Source organism: Lepisma saccharinum, chromosome 3, assembly GCF_977018435.1.
Source record: "Lepisma saccharinum chromosome 3, izLepSacc3.1, whole genome shotgun sequence".
In the NCBI taxonomy this organism is placed as follows: Eukaryota; Metazoa; Arthropoda; class Insecta; order Zygentoma; family Lepismatidae; genus Lepisma; species Lepisma saccharinum.
This window is the reverse complement of record NC_139231.1, coordinates 2,310,454-2,330,425: the sequence shown is the minus strand read 5'-3', so window position 1 is coordinate 2,330,425 and position 19,972 is coordinate 2,310,454. Positions and strand designations below refer to the sequence as shown.

At 37.3% G+C, this 19,972-nt stretch overlaps 1 protein-coding gene across 5 annotated transcripts in view; it reads right to left on the bottom strand.

The window, feature by feature from the left end:
* LOC145984902 (uncharacterized) overlaps positions 1 to 19,972 on the bottom strand; it is a 147,814-nt gene that overhangs the window by 90,352 nt on the left and 37,490 nt on the right. For all 5 annotated transcript variants that reach the window (XM_083118278.1, XM_083118282.1, XM_083118279.1 and 2 more), the window contains 2 exons: positions 15,152 to 15,382; positions 10,033 to 10,238 (listed from right to left, as the gene is read on the bottom strand). In XM_083118278.1, the coding sequence (XP_082974404.1) occupies positions 10,033 to 10,238; positions 15,152 to 15,382 (437 nt within the window). The remainder of the gene's footprint in view (positions 1 to 10,032; positions 10,239 to 15,151; positions 15,383 to 19,972) is intronic.

Sequence of the window (19,972 nt, the reverse complement as noted above, 5' to 3'; positions counted from 1 at the left end):
TAGAAAGAGTGGAAAGGACAAGAGAGAAAGAGGAGAGAAGAAGGAAGAAGAATGAAGGAAAAAGAGCGTGAGATTAAGAGTCCAACCACATTCCAGATGAAAGGAAATGTTTAGCCTTTCAGGTGAAAGTACAGTTGACAAGGGAAAGCCACCTGCTAGAATGTTCCAGAACAACTTTCTAATAGTCTGGAGGGGAGTTATTTTTGTGTATATATATCGTCCTGATTTGTACCTTGTTACATTTGTACTTGGTGCAGAGTATGAAGAAGACCTTGCTAGAAGGTTGAAACGTTACGTTTAGTTTATATTTTATAATAAAATAAATTTCTGCCTTGATCAGCATATTTAGTCTTTCAGTTACAAGTAGATTTTTAGACTGCAAATATGAAAAAAAAAAACATATTTTAAAGTATTTTGTTTACATATCAACACACATTGTATCAACACATATTGTAAGGGTAAGGTAATCAAACACCAAAAATGGATCTTCCTTCAAATATGGGCACAAGAATAAGCTGCTTATATACCAACCATTTCAAGGCCAGATTTGAACAATAGTTCCTAGACTCTAAACCCATGGAATCAATTCTCCAGCTCATAGATGATATCTTCATGCTTTAGACCAGGGATGGGCCGATATGAAATTTTGGCAGATACCGATAAAGTTCTGATGTAAAATTTACTGATACCGATAGCTGATATTCTACCGATCTGATATAAAATTCCAAATGGTCCTTGAAGAACCTGAATGGATCATTGACCTCCTTGATTGATTGAGTTGGTGTTTTAAGTCCACCTTATGCACAGTAAGGCTAATCTGGATTGGACCTACAGTTTAAAATGGGATTCGAGCCACATGTGCCTCCACTGGGAATTGAACTCAGGACCCCTTGATTACAAATCAATGATGCTACCACTGTGCCATAGGAGAATTGAAGTATTTAATAAATGCATGTTTCGAGATGACTGCAAAAGAAGTTGCATATTTAGGCATTAACTTTTTTAAAGTAGGGCATGGAGATTATCCATAAAAATTGTAAAAAAATTACAGAACCAAATTAGAAGATATTCATATATACGAGGGCAATTTTTCTTGTAGTGGCAACACTGTTGGTATACGCTTGTCACTTGTCGCTGGGAGAAAAGACGATCGTGTCTTGTTTAGCCTTGTACTACGGATTGTGTGCATGTGTTTGGTGGTGAATAGTACTGTTGTGTTGTAGTTAGAAGACGTTAAAGTGAAGTGTGTGAGTACTACCACCCTGAACAATGTTCACAGCATGAAGAACAGCGAATATTCATCAAATTTTAGGTTGCATGTGGAAGGATTGCACTGAAAATTCACAAGGGCTTACGCGAGGCATGTAGGGACCACGTTTTACCGTATCGTACCGTTGCCAGATGGGCCAAGGCATTTGAAAGTGGTCGTGAATCAGCCGCGAAAGAACATGGTGGCGGGCATCCTCATGACCTTGATGCACTTCACAGATTGCTGGAGAATGATCGGTATATGACCATAGTGTTCTGTAAATGTAGTAAGGGGCTGGTATAATATGACGGGTGCCCCTGAAATTTGATGAATATTCGCTGTTCTTTATGTGTGAACGTTGTTCAGAGCAGTATTATACACACACTTCACTTTAACATCTTCTAACTACCACACAATAGTACTATTCAGCACCAAACACTTACACACGATACATAGTACAAGACTAAACAAGATCAGATCGTCTTTTGTCCCAGCAACAACTGACAAGCTTATACCAACAGTGTAGCCAGTACAAGAAAAATGGCCCTCGTATATTGGATCAGTAAAATAGTCGGTAATTTTACTGATAAACCAATATGCCTATATCGACCGATATCGATAAGAGTACAGATTAATTTGTCCCATCCCTACTTTAGACACATTGAGAACCTTTCCTATCCACCCTCCTGAACCAACTCAATCAGCTCAGTACCCTTGATTTAGCCGGAAAGCGGCATGCTTCCAGCCACTACACGGTTCGCATTTGAGCAGTACCAAAAGCAAATGAAGGCACTGTGTTTTTGTTTGTGTATTTATGATATACGTATATTAAAGCCACCCCCTGGCCATTGCAACATGCTGTGAAGGTATATGGGGGATGTGAAGGTAGTATCCCACACATTCTCGATCACTGCCACTTGTGAAGGTGATGTGATTCTATGTGGTCCTATTCCACGAGCCAAGTCACCTTCCTGGATGTAGACGCATCCACTGCAGGAAGTCAACTGGCAACCTCCATTCACATAAAAATTACCAACCACTTCCAATAACTCCATTTCTCCAGTGTTCATCTCTTCCATCCCATTCTTCCTGGCCCTTGGAGGACAATGCACCGGTCAACCGTGGCTAGTGGCTACTCCTCCAACAACTAATAAGAGTTGTTTTCCATTCATCTCACAGAAAAAACCTGGCATCAACTCTGCTGTGTTTATAAACCAATATCACCCAGAGCTCACCAAAATCACACCCTCCCTCCCCACCCTCTACAGCTATCCTGGCGCTAGGGATAGACTCAACCTGGATAGACCTAGAGTCATTTTCTATTGTCCACCCAACTTCCGGAACATCTTGGTCCGAATTGTTGATCGATTGAATTGTTGTTTTAAGTCCACATTATGCACAGAAAGGCTAATCAGGACTAGACATACAGTTTAAAGTGGGATCCAAACCACTGTGCCATGTGCCTCCACCAGGTATTTTAACCTGGGACCCCTCGATTAAAAGGCGACAACGGATCTTGGTCTGAAATATGCCCACCTACACCCTCCTATCCATAGATGAAACAGAGGTGCAAGACCTGCTTGACTTTCACCACTTCCTGCACCCTTCATATTCACACTACCGCACGTAACCTCACCCTCTATCCCAAAACTCGAACCTGATATATATACTCATCTAACACATCTGTGATGGGATTTATCTGGACAAAACCTCGACTTTCTGCCATCCCCTCCCCAAACCTCAGAATAAGTGTTCATCCACCCAAAACTAACAGTTTCAACATTGCCAACAACATCAACAACTGTTCCTGAGTAGCCCTTCAACTTTCCTACATGTATCAGTTATGGATGTTACCATAGCGACCGTACTCAACCTAGCCGCTTAGTATCCATCCTTATTTATACCTGCCCTCCAATTCCAGTCAAATTTCTGACATTTTCCACCCCATCAATCATCCAATAGTCATACACTGGTGAAAAGTGTCTTTTTGTCTAATACCTGTTGCAGTATGGTGGCATTTTTCTTTTCTCCAGTGAACACGCTGCCAGGCTACAAAATATAGAAATTCTCATTTCGTATGGTTCACATTTATCTGCTATTTTGGCTCTTTTCCTTTCTTTTTCATATTATATGAGGGGCGTATCATAATGATTTACAATTTTGAATGCCAAGCATTCCATGGTTGATCATTGAGCTTATGATGAGAGTCACAGGTAGCTAAAGTGGAAATCATAGAACTTAAGAACTTCTGTAAACAAAAGAACGTGTACCTTAACAGTGTTGCCAACTTATGAAAATAAAAAAATTCACAGCCTACAAGGTGCAAAGACATTCCTTTTTGTTAGCCTACACGGAATAAGCAGTGTTGCACTGATGATCTGTTGGAAGTTAATGTACATATGTTAAAAAATGAAAAATCACAATGTACATCTTGCCTGGTGACCGACTTTCGAACTCGCCCCAGAAGTTCCCTGGTACGAATTCCGGCATGGGAATTATTTGTGAGTGTCCCTTCATCAATCTAATGATCACTCATCCTCACTGTCGGGAATAATCAAAAGTAGAAGAAAAATTATGCTAAATAACGAAAATCAAATACAAAATGTACTTTTTATCCCCCAGGAGGTAAGATGGTTCCTTGCTAAAGGATTAATTTTTCTTGCTAAAGGATTAATTTTTCTTGCTAAAGGATTAATTTTTCTCTGATCTTTCTCTAAAAAAAATGCTTGCTAGAAGAATGTGACACATTGAGATAAATTAAGTTTTAAAACCGGGGTTTCTTGATTCAATTTATTTGGTGTCTGAAAGTGTTGATTTATTTTTATTGATAATGAAAGTAAGCTAATATGTATGATTTAATTGACTAAATTAATAATTTTTAATTAGAGAAAAAGAATGAAAATAACTAATTTTGATTTCAAATGTCACCTATCCTTGAATTGTATCGGTACCTAATGACTAAGGAATGGATTTTTATGAAATTTCGTATTCTCTATTCTTTACCGGACAGCAAAAAAACTTGAGATCTATACGTTCGGATAGGCATAGACTCCATTGTGCATGAAAAACTTTCATATTTCATAATATTTTGACAAAGCTTCATATTTTACCAAATTCTTCATATTTTACTTTTTTTTTACTGTCTTCATTCACAAAAGGGTACGGCGTTTGAAGCGGAGAAGGTACCGCGTCACTGCATTGTTTGTTCCCGGGCGGCGGTAGTTGCGATTTCTCCCGTTCGGCAGCACTGGCGCACGCATCTTGGTTTGCGTCGTCTGCTTCCTGCTGTCAGGTGGCGTTGCCAGTTGGGGGTTGGGGGGCTGGGCCGTGTTGCTCGGCAATGTGTGCCGTTCCTGTTCCCTGCGTGGCTGGAGGGGGGTCGAGTATGTGCACCGCATCTTTTCTTTTTCAGGTTGAGTGTTGTTGGCAACGCCACCTGACAACAGGAAGCAGACGACGCAAACCAAGATGCACACGCCAGTGCTGCCGAACGGGAGAAATTGCAACTACCGCCGCCCGGGAACAAACAATGCAGTGACGCGGTGCCATCTCCGCTTCAAACGCCGTACCCTTTTGTGAATGAAGACAGTGGATTTTCGAAATTAATAGGATTGAACTATTAAATTGTGCAACACGGAAGTGTGAAATCTTCTAAATTTCACGTAAGTAATTTTAAACCGCGTTTACCGCAACCATCATGAATTCTTCATATTTTGTTTATATTTTAATGTTTTATGCCGAAGTTGTCTTAATTACATTACAAAAATTTTAGTGGAAACACCAACAATATGTTTACGGTATATATGTTACAGTATATTTTAAAAAAGTTCCACAAACTCTGGAGAAACTGGAAGGAAGTCATCTACCACTGCACACTTTGCAATATGTGGAAGAATTGAAACATCACCTCAATACAGTTCCTGGAAATGTGGGAAGAAGGGCTTTTGCTAAAATGGAAAAGGTTCTTCAAAACAACACATCATATTCGATCTTACTTCAAGTAAGGGATGTACTAGAAGGTAAGCGCACACCTATAAAAAAAGTAAGTAAAAGTGTTCCCCTGTGCATAGCACTACGCCATGAAGGCGTATAGGGGGTGTGGGGGTAACGCCCCACACTTTCTTGATCCGGTCGTGAGTGGGGGTGATGTGATCAGCATCACGCCCCTGACCGCCTTTACCCCCCAGGGTTTCCCCCAGGTACCCATGTTATTCGACGCTGGGTGGGCGCCGGGGCCGCTTCCACCGTTAGAAAAGTTCCCGGATTTGAACCGGCCGGGGATCGAACCCGGGACCTTTAGCATGGTAGTCAGACGCGTTACCGACTGAGCCACCGCGGCCGACTATTCCAGCAGATATTAATGTAGAGAATGTAGCACGATACAAGTATGCTCCTGTCACTTCAAGTGACAGAAGATTTAAAATGCTTCCGGACAACATGGAGAAACTTGTCGTTATTTACTGCAATAAATATGAGTTCTGCGTATGATGTGCAGTATATACTGAAGAAGTAATTTTGTGACCAAAGTAGTTTATTAAATTTATATTTGAAACATGTAGAAATACTTTGAAATAAATTTTCATAAATCTTCATATTTTGGCATTTTCAATTTCATATTTTCCTAAAATTTTCTTAATAAAAATCCGTTCTCTACTAATGACATATATGTGCATATCACAACGTGCTCGATCTATGCCTCAATGCCACACTATTTTTCCTCCAGTGTGTAATTCAAAGTCTCTAAAGTTACATCATCCAGAAACACACTCATATGTTCTTTTCACCCCATTCGAAAATGCTGGATTATACAGCAAAACACCAAGGGAAACTAAAACCGCAACTTAGTGAAACAATGTCGCTGGCAAAAATAGTGGGGAAAGAAGGTGGTAAGATACAGAAATATTTTGAGGCAGTCACATTTTATTGTACCCTACATACAAAATAAAATGCATATTTGGGGGCGAATTTTTAAATATTGTCAATATTTTCTTCTCTTGTTGAGAGGTGTTCATTTTAAATCAACCTCGCCCACCCTCACGGCCTGCCCTCACCCTCATCGTCACAACTCGCCCTCCTTCACCTGCACTATTCCGTAGTGTGAGGATGCCCTCATGATGTCAGCATCTGGATGGTGAACACCTCTGGATTATAGATCAAGTCCTCTGCCCCCCCCCCCCCCCCAACACACACACTGCAGCATCATCCTCACTCACAATGTGAAAACACACTATTATATGTCGACATTCGACATACCACTTCCATTTCTGTACTTGACTTAGTGAGAAGTATTGGGGTTGGCAACTGCCTAATAACGGATTTCTTCTGCAGCATGTAGTCCGTTCTATAAAAATACGCTAATGCAAGAAAAACGTGTAAATTACATTGGGTTAAACACTTTAAAATATATTTTCATTAAAGGTTTTTGTTTATAATAATAATACGTGATTATTGTATAAATTACAATCGATCACATGAGCAGCAAGAAAATAGCGCCAGTTTCAAACATGGTAACTTCCATGCATGCAGGAAGGTCTCAGTGTTCTCAAGTGTTTCTTTTGGAAATAAAGCTGTTTGAAAAGTGGCGAGAAGCAGGTTGTTCTTAACGTTTATGTGACATTGTGTCGGTGGTATCCTGGGAAAGCAGTGAAAATAGTGTCCCGAGTGTAGTTGTGGGTCTGCATCTTGTGTTTTCGGTGTGATGAAAGAAAGGAAAATGACCGGTCCAGTTGTGTCTCACAAAGAAACACATTGTTGCTCGAAACACCAATTTTGAGATAAGCGCAATACGGCGCAAGGTACATTCGTATTTTTTCAATCAAAGAGCTGTCCACTGTGGGGAAGATATTGGCGGATGTTAATAGTGATGATGACTATCTCCTCAATTTTAGCGGTCGACGTTGCACATTGAGTTCGTTTTGGGGAAGCAAATTTGACAAACGGCATTCATTGACACAGATGATATTGTTGTCTAGCGGCAAAAATGCCTCCAGTTCAAAAACGAACTGCTGAATCAAGGTAAGAAAATACATTACTTGCATGAGACGTGGGAATGTGTTTATTATCATCTTCTTCCAGTGAACGAGAAACAGAAAGAAAGATAAATAATCTCTTTTTATTCCTCAGCTTATCTTTGTTTACCTTCCGCTAAAACTGGCGGTATATTTGTTTTGCAAAGGAAGAAACAATACTCTGCATGTCAACAATGTTGGGCAATAATTTGGAGGAAGGGGCAGCAACAAAACCAAGAGGCTTGAATTTACTGAAATGATTATCTCACTCTCCTGTAAGTTTTACTTTGGCGCTGTCATACTGAGAGAGGAGGGGCAGGGGGGATATGTTAACCCAGTGTCAGATAAATGGAACTTTTGGATTAAAATATGTTCGTTCTTGAAGAAGAACGAGTATTTAATCACTTCTTGAAAATTTCTTACACTTCAATGTGTAGATCTATCAGTTAAAATACGAATATGTTTTTCATGTTACGTAAAATTAAAGGTCGGGTGAAGTGCGAGTGAACAGCATATGATGGCCAAGCCATTCACGAACAGCTGACACAGAGTGAGACGTTACTCAAAGTGAGATGGTTTGTTTACAGAAGGTCGTAAGGTTCGTGATTTCCACTGTAGTACCATGGTGTATCACCTGATATCCAGGTGAGCTATGGCACATTTCCTGCACCACTGTCAGTGTGTGTGTGGACAACATGGAAGGACAACACTGAACGACGTGGATTTTTTGGAAAGAGGGTGTGAGTACTGTAGAAAATCACAGACGATAGTTAGGGGAGCATGGTGTGTGTGGCAGCACCAGGAACCCCATCTTGGCAATGGCAGTGCTTGTTTTGAGATTGGTATTCGCATGCACTTTATCATGTTGCAAAAGAACATCTTTTTGCCCACTTCTGTGACCACATTTTTTGAATGGCACGGCGCAATCTGTGGAGAGTGGCCACATATGCTGTGCTGTTAATGGAGGATGATGCCATCAGTATCCTAAGAGATTCTATCGAATGAAATATTGCTTCAGCTTTTGAGATAAAATATACTTCCAATTTAAGATGCACAGATATACATACTGGTAATACTGACACTTTATTAAAACAATACCATATAGTATTACTTTACATTGTTGTTACAATACTGCCATAAAAAATGTTAAGTCTGAATTTTATCAATACCGGTATTTTGGTAAAACCTCGAGGAAAAAGCTTGATTATTGAAATTGGAAAATACTCCCTTCTATATTACACTAATTCTGTGGTATATTTATACATATATACTCTAATTAAAGATGCCATTGAATCCAAGGTGACATCATTAAAAAAAGAAAAAAGTGCACCTTAGATTCGAAGAAATATGGTCTATGTATACACACAATAGATAAGAAGGGATAGGAAACAGCATATAAACCTGGAAGGAAAGTAAAGAATACTATTTTCCAATAATAATGATACAGTTGAGACTGCTTTATACGTAACTCAGTTCTGCGTAATTCTGTTCTATACGTAAATTACTGTAGGTCCCGGTAAAATATAATTTAAAAACTTTTTTAATTAAACCATATTTGTATGTACTGTAATACATGTATATGTAATTTGATGTTATACTTACTAATTTTCATAAAATACGGTTGATTTGTATGTAACCAAGCTGCAACAATATAAACAGAAGTGACAAGTTTGTCTTCAGTTGATACTGGACAACAAAGTTACATGTCTCACCAGAATGTAAAGTTTACATAGGAAGTGGATGCTAATTCACATAAAACTAAAACTGAAATAGCTGCAGATTTAGATATCACTTACACTACACTTTGCACAGTTATTAGCAGGGCCCGGATTTTGTTGACATTTCATCTTTTAACTGGTGCAAAGTAGACATTACTAACTAGTACAGAAATCCTGAACACCCTCCTCAGGTTGAAGAAATGTAATTTTTGGGGGTCATTTTTTACCATTTTTTATTTTTCAGTCATTTCTTTTAAATTTTGCGTCATTTTTGGGTCATTTTTTTTAAAAAAAAATTGTGTCATTGCATGCTGAAACATAAGAAATTCAACAATTTCTGTTTTTTTTAATGTTATCTTTCAGTACTTACTTTGTGTTTAACTACCAGCGCAACAAAGTCTGTCTGAAAATCGCGAAATGCAACATTTTCTAGTTTCTTATTCACAGTCCGTACAACACACCAAGGTAAAGAAGCAATTGTTAAATTGTTTGTCTTGGAATATATATATATATACTATTTTCAATAAGCAGATTGAGTTTTGTATGAATTTTTGGGTCATTTTTCAAAGATTTTAGGTCATTTTACAGGATTTTTGTTTTCATTTTAAAGGTCATTTTTCAAAGATTTTTAAATCATCAAAAACCGGGCCCTGGTTAATAGTAAAAGAAATGCTATTTTAGACATTTTTTTAGAAATTGGGTTGTAAAATTATAAAACTATATTGTCTATTGGGTAGTAAAATTATAAAACTATATTGTCTACTGTAGTATTTCAGTGTAAAATTGTTCACTAAGAAAGTGGCAAATGTATTGTATTTAAGAATCAAACTTTTAGATTCATTAATTTACCACCTTATAACAGAAATAACCTGTATTACGTATATCTTGTTCCTCAAAATAGATACAATTACAGTATTTTAAAGATGATATGACATGGTATCTAAATCTGATTTGTAAGTAATTCTCAGTATTATTTTCTCTTCACCTTGACATAGGTTCAACTGTATATACTTGGAATTCAGGAATGTATAGCTTCGAATTGCAAAATAAGGCTTACCGTGCTGAAGACTTCTTGGTTGGTCTCTCACTTTCCGAGCTCGAAGAGCTTGAATCTCTTTTTGAGACTTTCTTTGACTTCACTTTCTTCCTCCTTGAGTCGGTGGATGATGATGATGAACTAGAACTTGAATCATCACTGCTTGATGATGAATCCGAAGAGCTTGAGGAACTTCCAGAACTCGAGGAAGAGCTGCAGGGAGACCCCTATGAAAGAAAATCAAGGACATCTCAAATGCTTGACTTGGTGGAAAATAACGGAAAGTCATTGAACAAGCGGCTATTGTTAGCAATGCAGTTGAACTAGAGAGCCAATTCAAATGCACAAAAAATGACAAATTATTATACAACTATCACTTAGTGGATTGAACAGTGCTATTTGAAAGCATGATAGAGCAGAAGTAACATGTCAGGGTGGCCACTCTACGACCATGATAAAATTAAAGTATAATTCCAGGTTTTCAAGGCAAACTTTTAAAAAATTCAAGCATACAAGCAGATGTTTTCTCTATTTCAACCGTACAAATTACCACCTCTCGCCACCCACACACATACACACACACACACACACACACACAAATGTATTAGCAATATAAAAGGTCTTTGTGATTCCAATGCATCCAAAAATTCTAATTCAATTCAACTAAACGGTATACAGACTATATTAATTTAAGGTGAGAAGTTTACATTTGCCATTTCACATACTCAAGACTCGAAATGCACCTACAAACACAAGTCACAAATTCCTGAATATACTAATCTACCAAAAATTGTTAACTAAAAGAATTTCAAACTCAAATTTATCTAAGCATCATCGTTTTGCAAAGGACACTAACAAAGTAAAAGGATTGAGAGAATTCTGTTTTATTTTCCACGCAGCTTTCTCTTCTTTACTAGATAAAAATAAATGATAAACTAAAAAATTTGCCTCAGGGCATTTATAAATATGTATAAATTCAATGGCATTTGGATTAATACAAATTGCAATTTTTAAATGCACGCATAATTCAAAGAATTCAGGGAATTCCCGGTGAGTTCCTCTGCATGTGCATAAATTTAAGATACTTCTATTTGGAAGCATTGTCGGCAGGAATTTAAATGCCTTCCAGAGAAGGGAATTTGTATTAATATCACCATAATTAAATACTGTATGGCTTAATTGTAACCCCATTATTATTAATAATAATAATATTGATTTGCTATCTCCTACGTGTACATGAATTAACTGTTAATTTTTCACAGTTCGATGCAAGAAAAATGTAGCCACATCACATGAAAATTGAATATGTATTATTTTGTTCACAAGTTCAAACTAAAAACTGTAATATGATACTTGTATTTGAACATTTGCTGAAGGCAGATTTTTTTAAAAATGTTACTTATTATTGTTTTCGGAGATTAATATTTACCCATGGGTAGGAGTTCTTTTGTGAATGCTGACACAAAGTATAGAAAAAGCAAAGGAAACAAGCATTATTTTTAATAAGTACAAAAGATGCATTTCCAATGAATTAACTTATGAGCAACTTCAACCTACTTCCTCTGATTCCACAACTTGACCCAACAGTGCATATGAACTGTAGAACATTTTTGAAGGCTGCTTATTGGAAAATCACAATGAATTCGTACACACATCAGCATTCTACTAATTCAAGTTATGGGAGTTTAGACGTGGTTAAATATTCAAGTACACACGAAACATTCAAACGCATTTGCATACTTGTTTATTTTGCAAGATTCATTTCAGTGACTGCAGTCCAGATAACTACAAGTTCCAATGTGGATGGTGACAAAAGTCACTGAAATTAATGGATCAAAATAAACAGATATGCAGATACATTTGCTTGTTTCTTGAGTATTTGAAAATCTACAAATATACAGACGCCATTGCATAGTTCATGCCCATTTCAGTAAAACAAATCCCCTGATTTTTAAGTTTTCCCCGCAAATTTTAAAATACATTCTTCAGTCCATTCAGTGCTGCTTTAACACATTCGGGTCTGGCATCATAATACAGCATTGTTACCTCTGGTCTGCGGTTTTTGGTTGTTTTTCAAAAAATCATAGGAAAAATATTTTTAATTTGTTTTTATTAAACCACATATTTCTTAAATCTACAAAACTTCCTCTTTTCAATGAACAAAAATTTGTTAAATTTTATTTTCATTTTCGGACGTTTTTTAATATTTTTTTCAGCAATGTTTTGTGAAGAAGAAAAAAGTACAACATTGTAACAAATGTTAATATAGAGATATTTTAAGTTCGTAATCTGGAAATTTCAATAATTAACTACATAAATTATCAATACATCTTTTGAATCTTGCATAAGAATACTTCTTATGTGCACATAACAAAAAATAATTACAAATTACAAGTAATTATCTTTTGTATGAAAAAGTGGCTGCAGGACCAGACGATGTATCAGTTGGTTCTGCGTCATCTGTAAAAATTAAATAAATAAATAAATAAACTAAATAAATAAAATACATTTTCATTTTACATACACTATACAAAATAATAAATGGAAAAACTAAAAATACATCAGTGCATGTAGGAGAATCAAGTAAGAGGTAAGATGAATATACCCAAAAAAATTACCTCTTCTCACTTCATTCATAAAATACTAGAGTTTGCAACACTGTTTATATTGTCGACAATAATTATTACGAATATAACCTACCTTCCAAATCTTCAAATTCATCTGCATCATCAAAATCGTCGCTAACTTCAAACTCTGAGGCAGAATCCTGTATGCAGTCTGGATCTAACGACACCATTCTAAACAATGCAACATACATCAACCCGACAACAAAGAGTCACATGTGCGAGATAAAAATAGCACATGAGTCACCTAGCGGTCGGAATTTCAACAGAGGGGCTTCAATGAACACGCGCATGAGACGAAGTACGAGCATAGCCCGTCGTTCAATCGGCAAAGCGATTGCATACAGCACGACGGGCTATGCCCGTCGTTCGTCCACATTGACTTTAAGTGCACTGCGGGCTATGCCCGTCGTGAGACCCCAATGTGTTAAGATGCTAATAACCTTATAAGTGTTAAATTTCAATTGCAATTCTAGAGAATAAAGTTAATTCAGCACTGTTCAAAATACCCCACTCCCCTTTACAAAAAAACTATATATTTTATAAAAAAATATATTATATATAAATAGGGCTGAGCCGATACGATACTACTTTCAACTGATACTGATAATGATGCTTGCAAATTGTAACAAATTAAAAGTTGTTTAAAATATTTATTAATATTAGTGGGTGAGTATTACACTCCAATTATAGGCATCAATTTACAAGTGTTTTGCTTTAAAATATTAAAAAATTACATCAGAATATAAATTTTCCTGTTATGTAATCTCAAAAGAGTCTTTTCACATAAATTTGTATTTTACATAACTTCCAGGTTGATTAGAGACTACAAAAATGTTATGCAACATTTTTGAAGACTATAAAAAACATCGGAAAAGTATCAGGTAGGATTGGTGAATAAAATCTCACTGATACAGATGCTGATGCTCATATCAGCCGATACAGATACATCAACATGAGTATCGGCTCAGCCACACATATATCATCTCCCATCAAAAAGCTGGTTCATGGGAAAATGCAGAATATATCCTCATTCACAAACCTGGCAAATACAAAATGCAATTACTTTTACCTGATTTTTTTTCCATGTTTTTGAATGTGCTTTCAAAACCCATTGACAATATTCACTCATAAGCAGGGAACAGATATATATGTAAATACATATTTGTGTATGAAGCTGGAATCAGTTATATTTTGTATTACACTAAAACCTCGTTAATCCAGACTTTGCTTAATCCAGACAGGCAAAAGGCAAAATTATAAATAAATAAATAAAAATAAAAGCAGAATGCAAGGTTTTGAATGGGGCTAGAAGTCAACAATCACATTCGTCATATTGCTCCGTAACGGACTCCCCTTGCTTTAAGCCAACACAAAAATTTGCAATATAATAATAATAATAATAATAATAATATAATAATAATAAACTTGTTTTGTTGCTATAAATGGAGTTTTAATGCACTTTCTACTGTTCTAGTAGGTTATTTCAGTTAATCCAGACTTTCATTAAACTAATCAACTTATTCCCCCCCCCCCCATTAGTCCAGATTCACGAGGTTTTACTGTATCTATGTGCATCATAGCATGTACACTCGAAGAATTTAGTTTTCCCTATTTTTACATATATTAGGTTTTGGCTTATATTTTACATATCTTAGTTATCTTTACATATTATTTCCACATTTCAGAACTTTCTCAACATATACTCCATATTCGCGCAATAACTACATGTCCCTGTATGACCAAAAGAGTTGGGTGAATTTATTGCGAATAACTGACAAATCTGAAATACACTCCCATTACTCCTTGCGATATTGAACACAGTTTTAGTCAATATAAATCCATCTTAAGATACAACAGAAGAAAATACATGTTCGAACACTTAGAACAAAATTTTGTTATTCATTGTTTTGGAAACAGAAACTGAAAACATGTGTTCATTAAATTAGGCACACACAGAAGATCCCTAATTTAATGAAGTAACATCTCTACGCTGGGAGGAAAGAGGCAACGTCAACATCTACTGTGTTTCAAGGGCAACAGATCTGTTGCGGTAGCACTGGCAGAGACGATGCCACACGGGTAAAACAGCGGAAGCGAATCAGGCGAAACCAGGCCGGCTCGATAGCTCAGTGTAGAGCAATGGCACGGAATGACAGAGATCCGGGTTTGAGTCCTGGTCGAGCATGCATTTTTCGTTAACAGTTCTACATTTTGTGTTGTTTTACAATTAATGTCAATGTACGTGCACTGTATTTTATGTAGCTCACGTAGTGTCTTATTTTATTAAAAAGGTAAATTTTAAAATTTTAAGTCCATATTTAACTCCATATTTGGGTGAAAATAACTAAATGCATTTACATATTTAGGAAATTATTACTACATGTAAATCCATTCCCTGCTCATAAGGATTTCCACGTCAGTGGGAATAATGCATCATCTACAGACTACATGGTTCCGTTAGACAGAATCCACAAGAGGTGCGGGTAACAGAGGAGAGTACTGACGTTACAAACCTTCTTTGCTTTCCTCTCCCGTTTTCTCTGCTCTTCTTTCTCCTTCTTCATCTGCCTCTCCAGCTCCCTTTGCAACAGCTGTCTCCTCTTCTCTAGCATCTTCTCATCTTCATACTCCAGTGCCTTCTGGTCCCAGTTCTCCCAATTCACCTCTGGACTCTGTGTTTTCACAACAACTGTCGATGAGAGGCGCTTGTTGTCATCTTTACCACCTTTTGAACTTCCTCTCACCTGAAAGAAATTGTAAACATTTAGAAATTCAGTGGTGCTTTCCTGCACCTTACTGCAAGAATCTGGCACTCTTCCAACGAAGTCTACCATATCTACACTACAAAAGACTAAAATTGATTCAGAAGAATTGCGCAACAACCTGAGAACAGCAAAAACCTACAGTATGTTGCATATTATTCTTCATGTATCTTGTTTATTATATCTGTGTTGTCCTATGATGCATTTTGTAATCGTATATCCAAGAACGATCTGTGGAAATGTCAACTAGAGTACTGCGTGGGACCAATTTTCATTCAATGGTATATCATTTTAATGTGATAATAATAGTGGACACTAGAGTACTGCAAGGAGTGTTTTTTGCTCAATAGCTCGCATGGGCAGTGCTAGATGGCATACAAAATTTACATATGTTCCGCCCAAGTGAAAAACACTCGAACAAGAGAAATACACTCCAACTCTCGAACCCTATCAGTACACATATTTCTGTCATTTGTCTATGGTAGTGGGACCTCAAATATGGATCATGAAGTAAAAGACGATGTGAAATTGAAAAATAAGTTAATATAGTCATCATCTCGTTAAAATACAGTCTTGTATATCTTACCAAGATATGTGAAAATGAAAGAGATGAATATGAGCTGAAACTGCCTAGGATGACATTTTATGTTTCTATGATTAGTCACATTAAAATGATATTCGTTTGTAGTTGATTGATAATTTGGAGTTTTGGTTCCACTTTATGCACAGTAAGACTAATCGAGACTGGACCTACAGTTTAAGGTGGAATTCGAACTACTATGTGCCTTCACCTGGTATCGAACCCGGGACCTAAAATGAATTTGAATTTGAATTTAAAATTTTGGGTGCGTCAGCACTAAGGCTATTTTGCACCCGACACAATATAGGGGTCCAGCCCCTTATCGTTCCAGCATAACTAAAATCATAAAATATTCTGACTTTCGTTAAAAGCTGAGGCTGTAAAGGAGCACTCAGCACAAATAAGGACAAAACACAGGACAACACAAACAAAATTATACTGGCCATGGGGCCAGTCGCCAGAGCCTCGTTAGTCTGCAGTCCAGGGTGTACTACGTGGAAGTGAGGTTGACTATTGGGTGCACTACGTGGAAGGAGCACCCCTTACACCCCGGGCACCTAAAATGATGTTCGATTGAATGTTACAACTGCATTTTATTATTTCGCAGAATATGATTATCCTTTTTGGTAAGTGAACAACATTTGTAATTGCTTAGGCAGGTCTGTCAGCATGTGTATCCATTTTACATTTCGGTGTGTAGATATTGCATACTTTCATATGTGCTGTATTTGAGTCTTACATAATAATATACAGAATTATTATTTAGTATTGTAATTGCATAGAGTGGTTTCCTTCCATGCATGGGTTTAGGTTGACAGTGCTGCTCATTAGGCTCTGAAATACGGGATGTTGCCAATCATTCCACTACGAGTGCAGTACGATCGAGCGGGGGAGACTCGAATGAGTTTGAGCGAGCGAAAGTTGTCCCCAGCACTCTTAGTACACACATATATGTAACATATACCCCTTGGTAGTTTCAGCTCACAATCATATGTTTCATTTTCTCATAACACTTTGCATTGGTAAACTACATTTTAACATGGAGATGATGACTATGTTCCCGTACGTTTCAATTTCACTGCGTCTTTCACTTCACCATCCATATTTGAGGGCCCACTATACAGACAAATTACTGTTGTATGAATACCACTGGGCTTCGAGTGTATTCTGCTTCCTTTGCCTGTTCGAGCGTCATTCGCTCAAGCAAAGAAGCTTTCGATCCTGTACGCTATCTAGCATTGTCTGCATGAACTACAGGATGAGCGAAAAGTCACCGGACTCAACTGCAATTTTTTTCTTCATAGCTATTTACGAGGAGGTACCCAAAAAAAACTGGAATCATAATGTTGTGCGGATTACCGATGTAGTTATGGCTTGTGCCGCTAGGTGTCATTAGTATGGGATATCTGGCATCAATCTGCAAGTTAGCATTATTCTGTGCTGAGCAGTTCGTTCGTAGCGTTCCATTGTTTGTGGTGTTGTGGCAAGAGTCTGGCGATTTTTGAGTGTTTGTTGAGATGGCGGACCACAAGGCACAAAGGACCTGTGTTAAAATTTGTTTCTTGTTGGGAAAAACGGCTGCTGAGACCATTGTTATGCTTCACCAAGCTTTTAATGAAGCTGCTTTGGGAAAGACACGAGTCTACGAGCGGTCTTCCCGGTTCAAAGATGGTGACATGTCAACTGAAGACTTGCCAAGGCCTGGCCGTCCTTCGACAGGCAGAAATGAAGAAAACATTGGAAAAGTTCTAGATGCCATTAATGAAGATCGTCGAAAGACCATCGAGCAAATTTCTGAAGAAGTGGAGTTGTCCTGGAGTACCTGCCAGTGCATTTTAACTGACGATTTGAAGATGAGACGGGTGTCTGCTGATGTGGTTACTGCACCATGACAACGCCCCAGCCCACACGGCCATGTCAGTGAGACAGTTCTTGGCAAAGAACAACATGGTGCTTGTGCCCCATCCCCCATACTCACCTGATTTAGCACCCTGAGACTTTTTTTGTTCTTTCACATGACGAGGAATGTGAAAGGGAAGCGATTCCATGACGTCAATGAGGTCAGAGACATTATGGACAAAACCTTGAAGAGTATTGCACCAGAGGAGTTTCGAAACTGTATTCAACAGTGAGAAAAACAGTGGGACAATTGCATTAAAGCACATGGGCAATACTTTGAAGGTGACTAGAGTAGACATGCTTACCTGAATGTACCTACATGTACATGTACAGTCAAAATAAAACAAGGTGACAAAATTTAGGATTTTTTTGGGTACCTCCTCATATTTATAAATTATAAATTCAACAGATTGAAATATGCACAATGTAGGATGTATCTTCCTGTATCAATAATATGTCTTGTTCCTGAAATTTGCTATTTATTGTTATTGTTATTATTACTATTATTAACATAGATCTTAGTGTGATATTAAGAAAGATAATATAATATAGAAAACAAATGCACAAAATGAAATCCACACACAAAGTATAGGTCTTCAGCTCAGAGTAAGCCTCCAACAAAGCAACACGCTTCTCACGATTAAAAACCATCTTGCACTGCGCGGTCAACAAACAGCCACTGCTGCAGTTACAACGCCAGCCTCTCTTTTAAAATAGGCTCCTTCCCTTCCCAAGGGTTGTCCAAACAAGACGTGCGTGTTTGGTCCTACGGAATGGAACCAAACTTTGAAAATGATTTTTTAAACTTTCAGTCTGGCGACTTTTCGCTCGCCCTGTATTTGGTGCTCGAGAGAATCCTCTCTCTCTTCTAGCACTATAATGTCAACAGTTGTAAAAGTTAAAGATACATTGCACTGTGCCACAAAGGAATACTTATAAGGCTCTCTACAATTTTGTAAACACAAAATTTCCTTACTTTTGATTTATGTAAAATATCTCTAAATACGTTAGCATGTAAACAACTTGTCATTATCAGGGTGATGCATTAACAAAATTATTGTATAAAAAGAGCAGATTTTGTAAGGTCTAGGCTGTTTCAGATTGATTTCTTCCAAGGGACTGGTTGAGAACGAGTCAATGCCCTTCATCAATTTCATCTAATGGTCACAATTAGCCAAAATGTGGCAGAGAAATTATGTAAAATAACAAATATAAAGATATTGTCAAGGAAATTCCTTTGTCATGGTGACAAGAAATTCTTGCAGGCAGAAACAACGAATTAGCAATAGGGTTTGGTAAGTTTATGGAATGCCTCTCAGTCAAATTCTTGTTTCAAACACGATAGGAGGAATATGTTGATTGGCCAAAGGGTCGTTTATGACTGCAGGTAAAGCACAAAGGGTTTGTGAGATAACAGCATTTGTACAAAAGTAACAACAATGAAGATGCTGTTTAATCTTTAGCACATGCCTGGGATAAAGATCTTCATAGTACCACATGGTACCAATTAACGTGGCCTTTCTTGAAAATGGTATTTCAGTTCTGTCTTTTTTGTTCATTAGTTTACTCTGAAAGTATGACACACTCAAATCACAAAGCAATATACCCATTTTTACTATTATTAACAAACAGAGTTTGAAAATGTATGTTTTCCCTCACAGTATTATACTTATAAAATGGGGTATACCTCATCAACCACCACATTTTGCGGATATATTTCACTTGCATGTAACAATGAGAACAAAAGGACATTGCTGGGCAACAATTAGGGCCCAGCAGGCAAAGGTCAATTTTCAAAATTTCCCAAAAATTAAGACTTTCGCTATGTTGCATAATTTCCATTCCCCCCCAAAAAAAAATTGAGGGCCGAGCATTATATGTCCTCAAAGAGCTGTCTTTTGTCGTATTTCCCTGAAAATTTGGTCCATCCACAATCCATAGGGTCAAAACTAGCAAAATTCCAGATTTTTTCCATAAGCTGGCACCACTGCCATTCTTATACATTATTATTTTTCCCCCACAAAGTACCAGCCTATTTTCAATGCAAATTTGCATGGTTGTGAGAATGTACCCCCTGCTCATATTACAGTTTT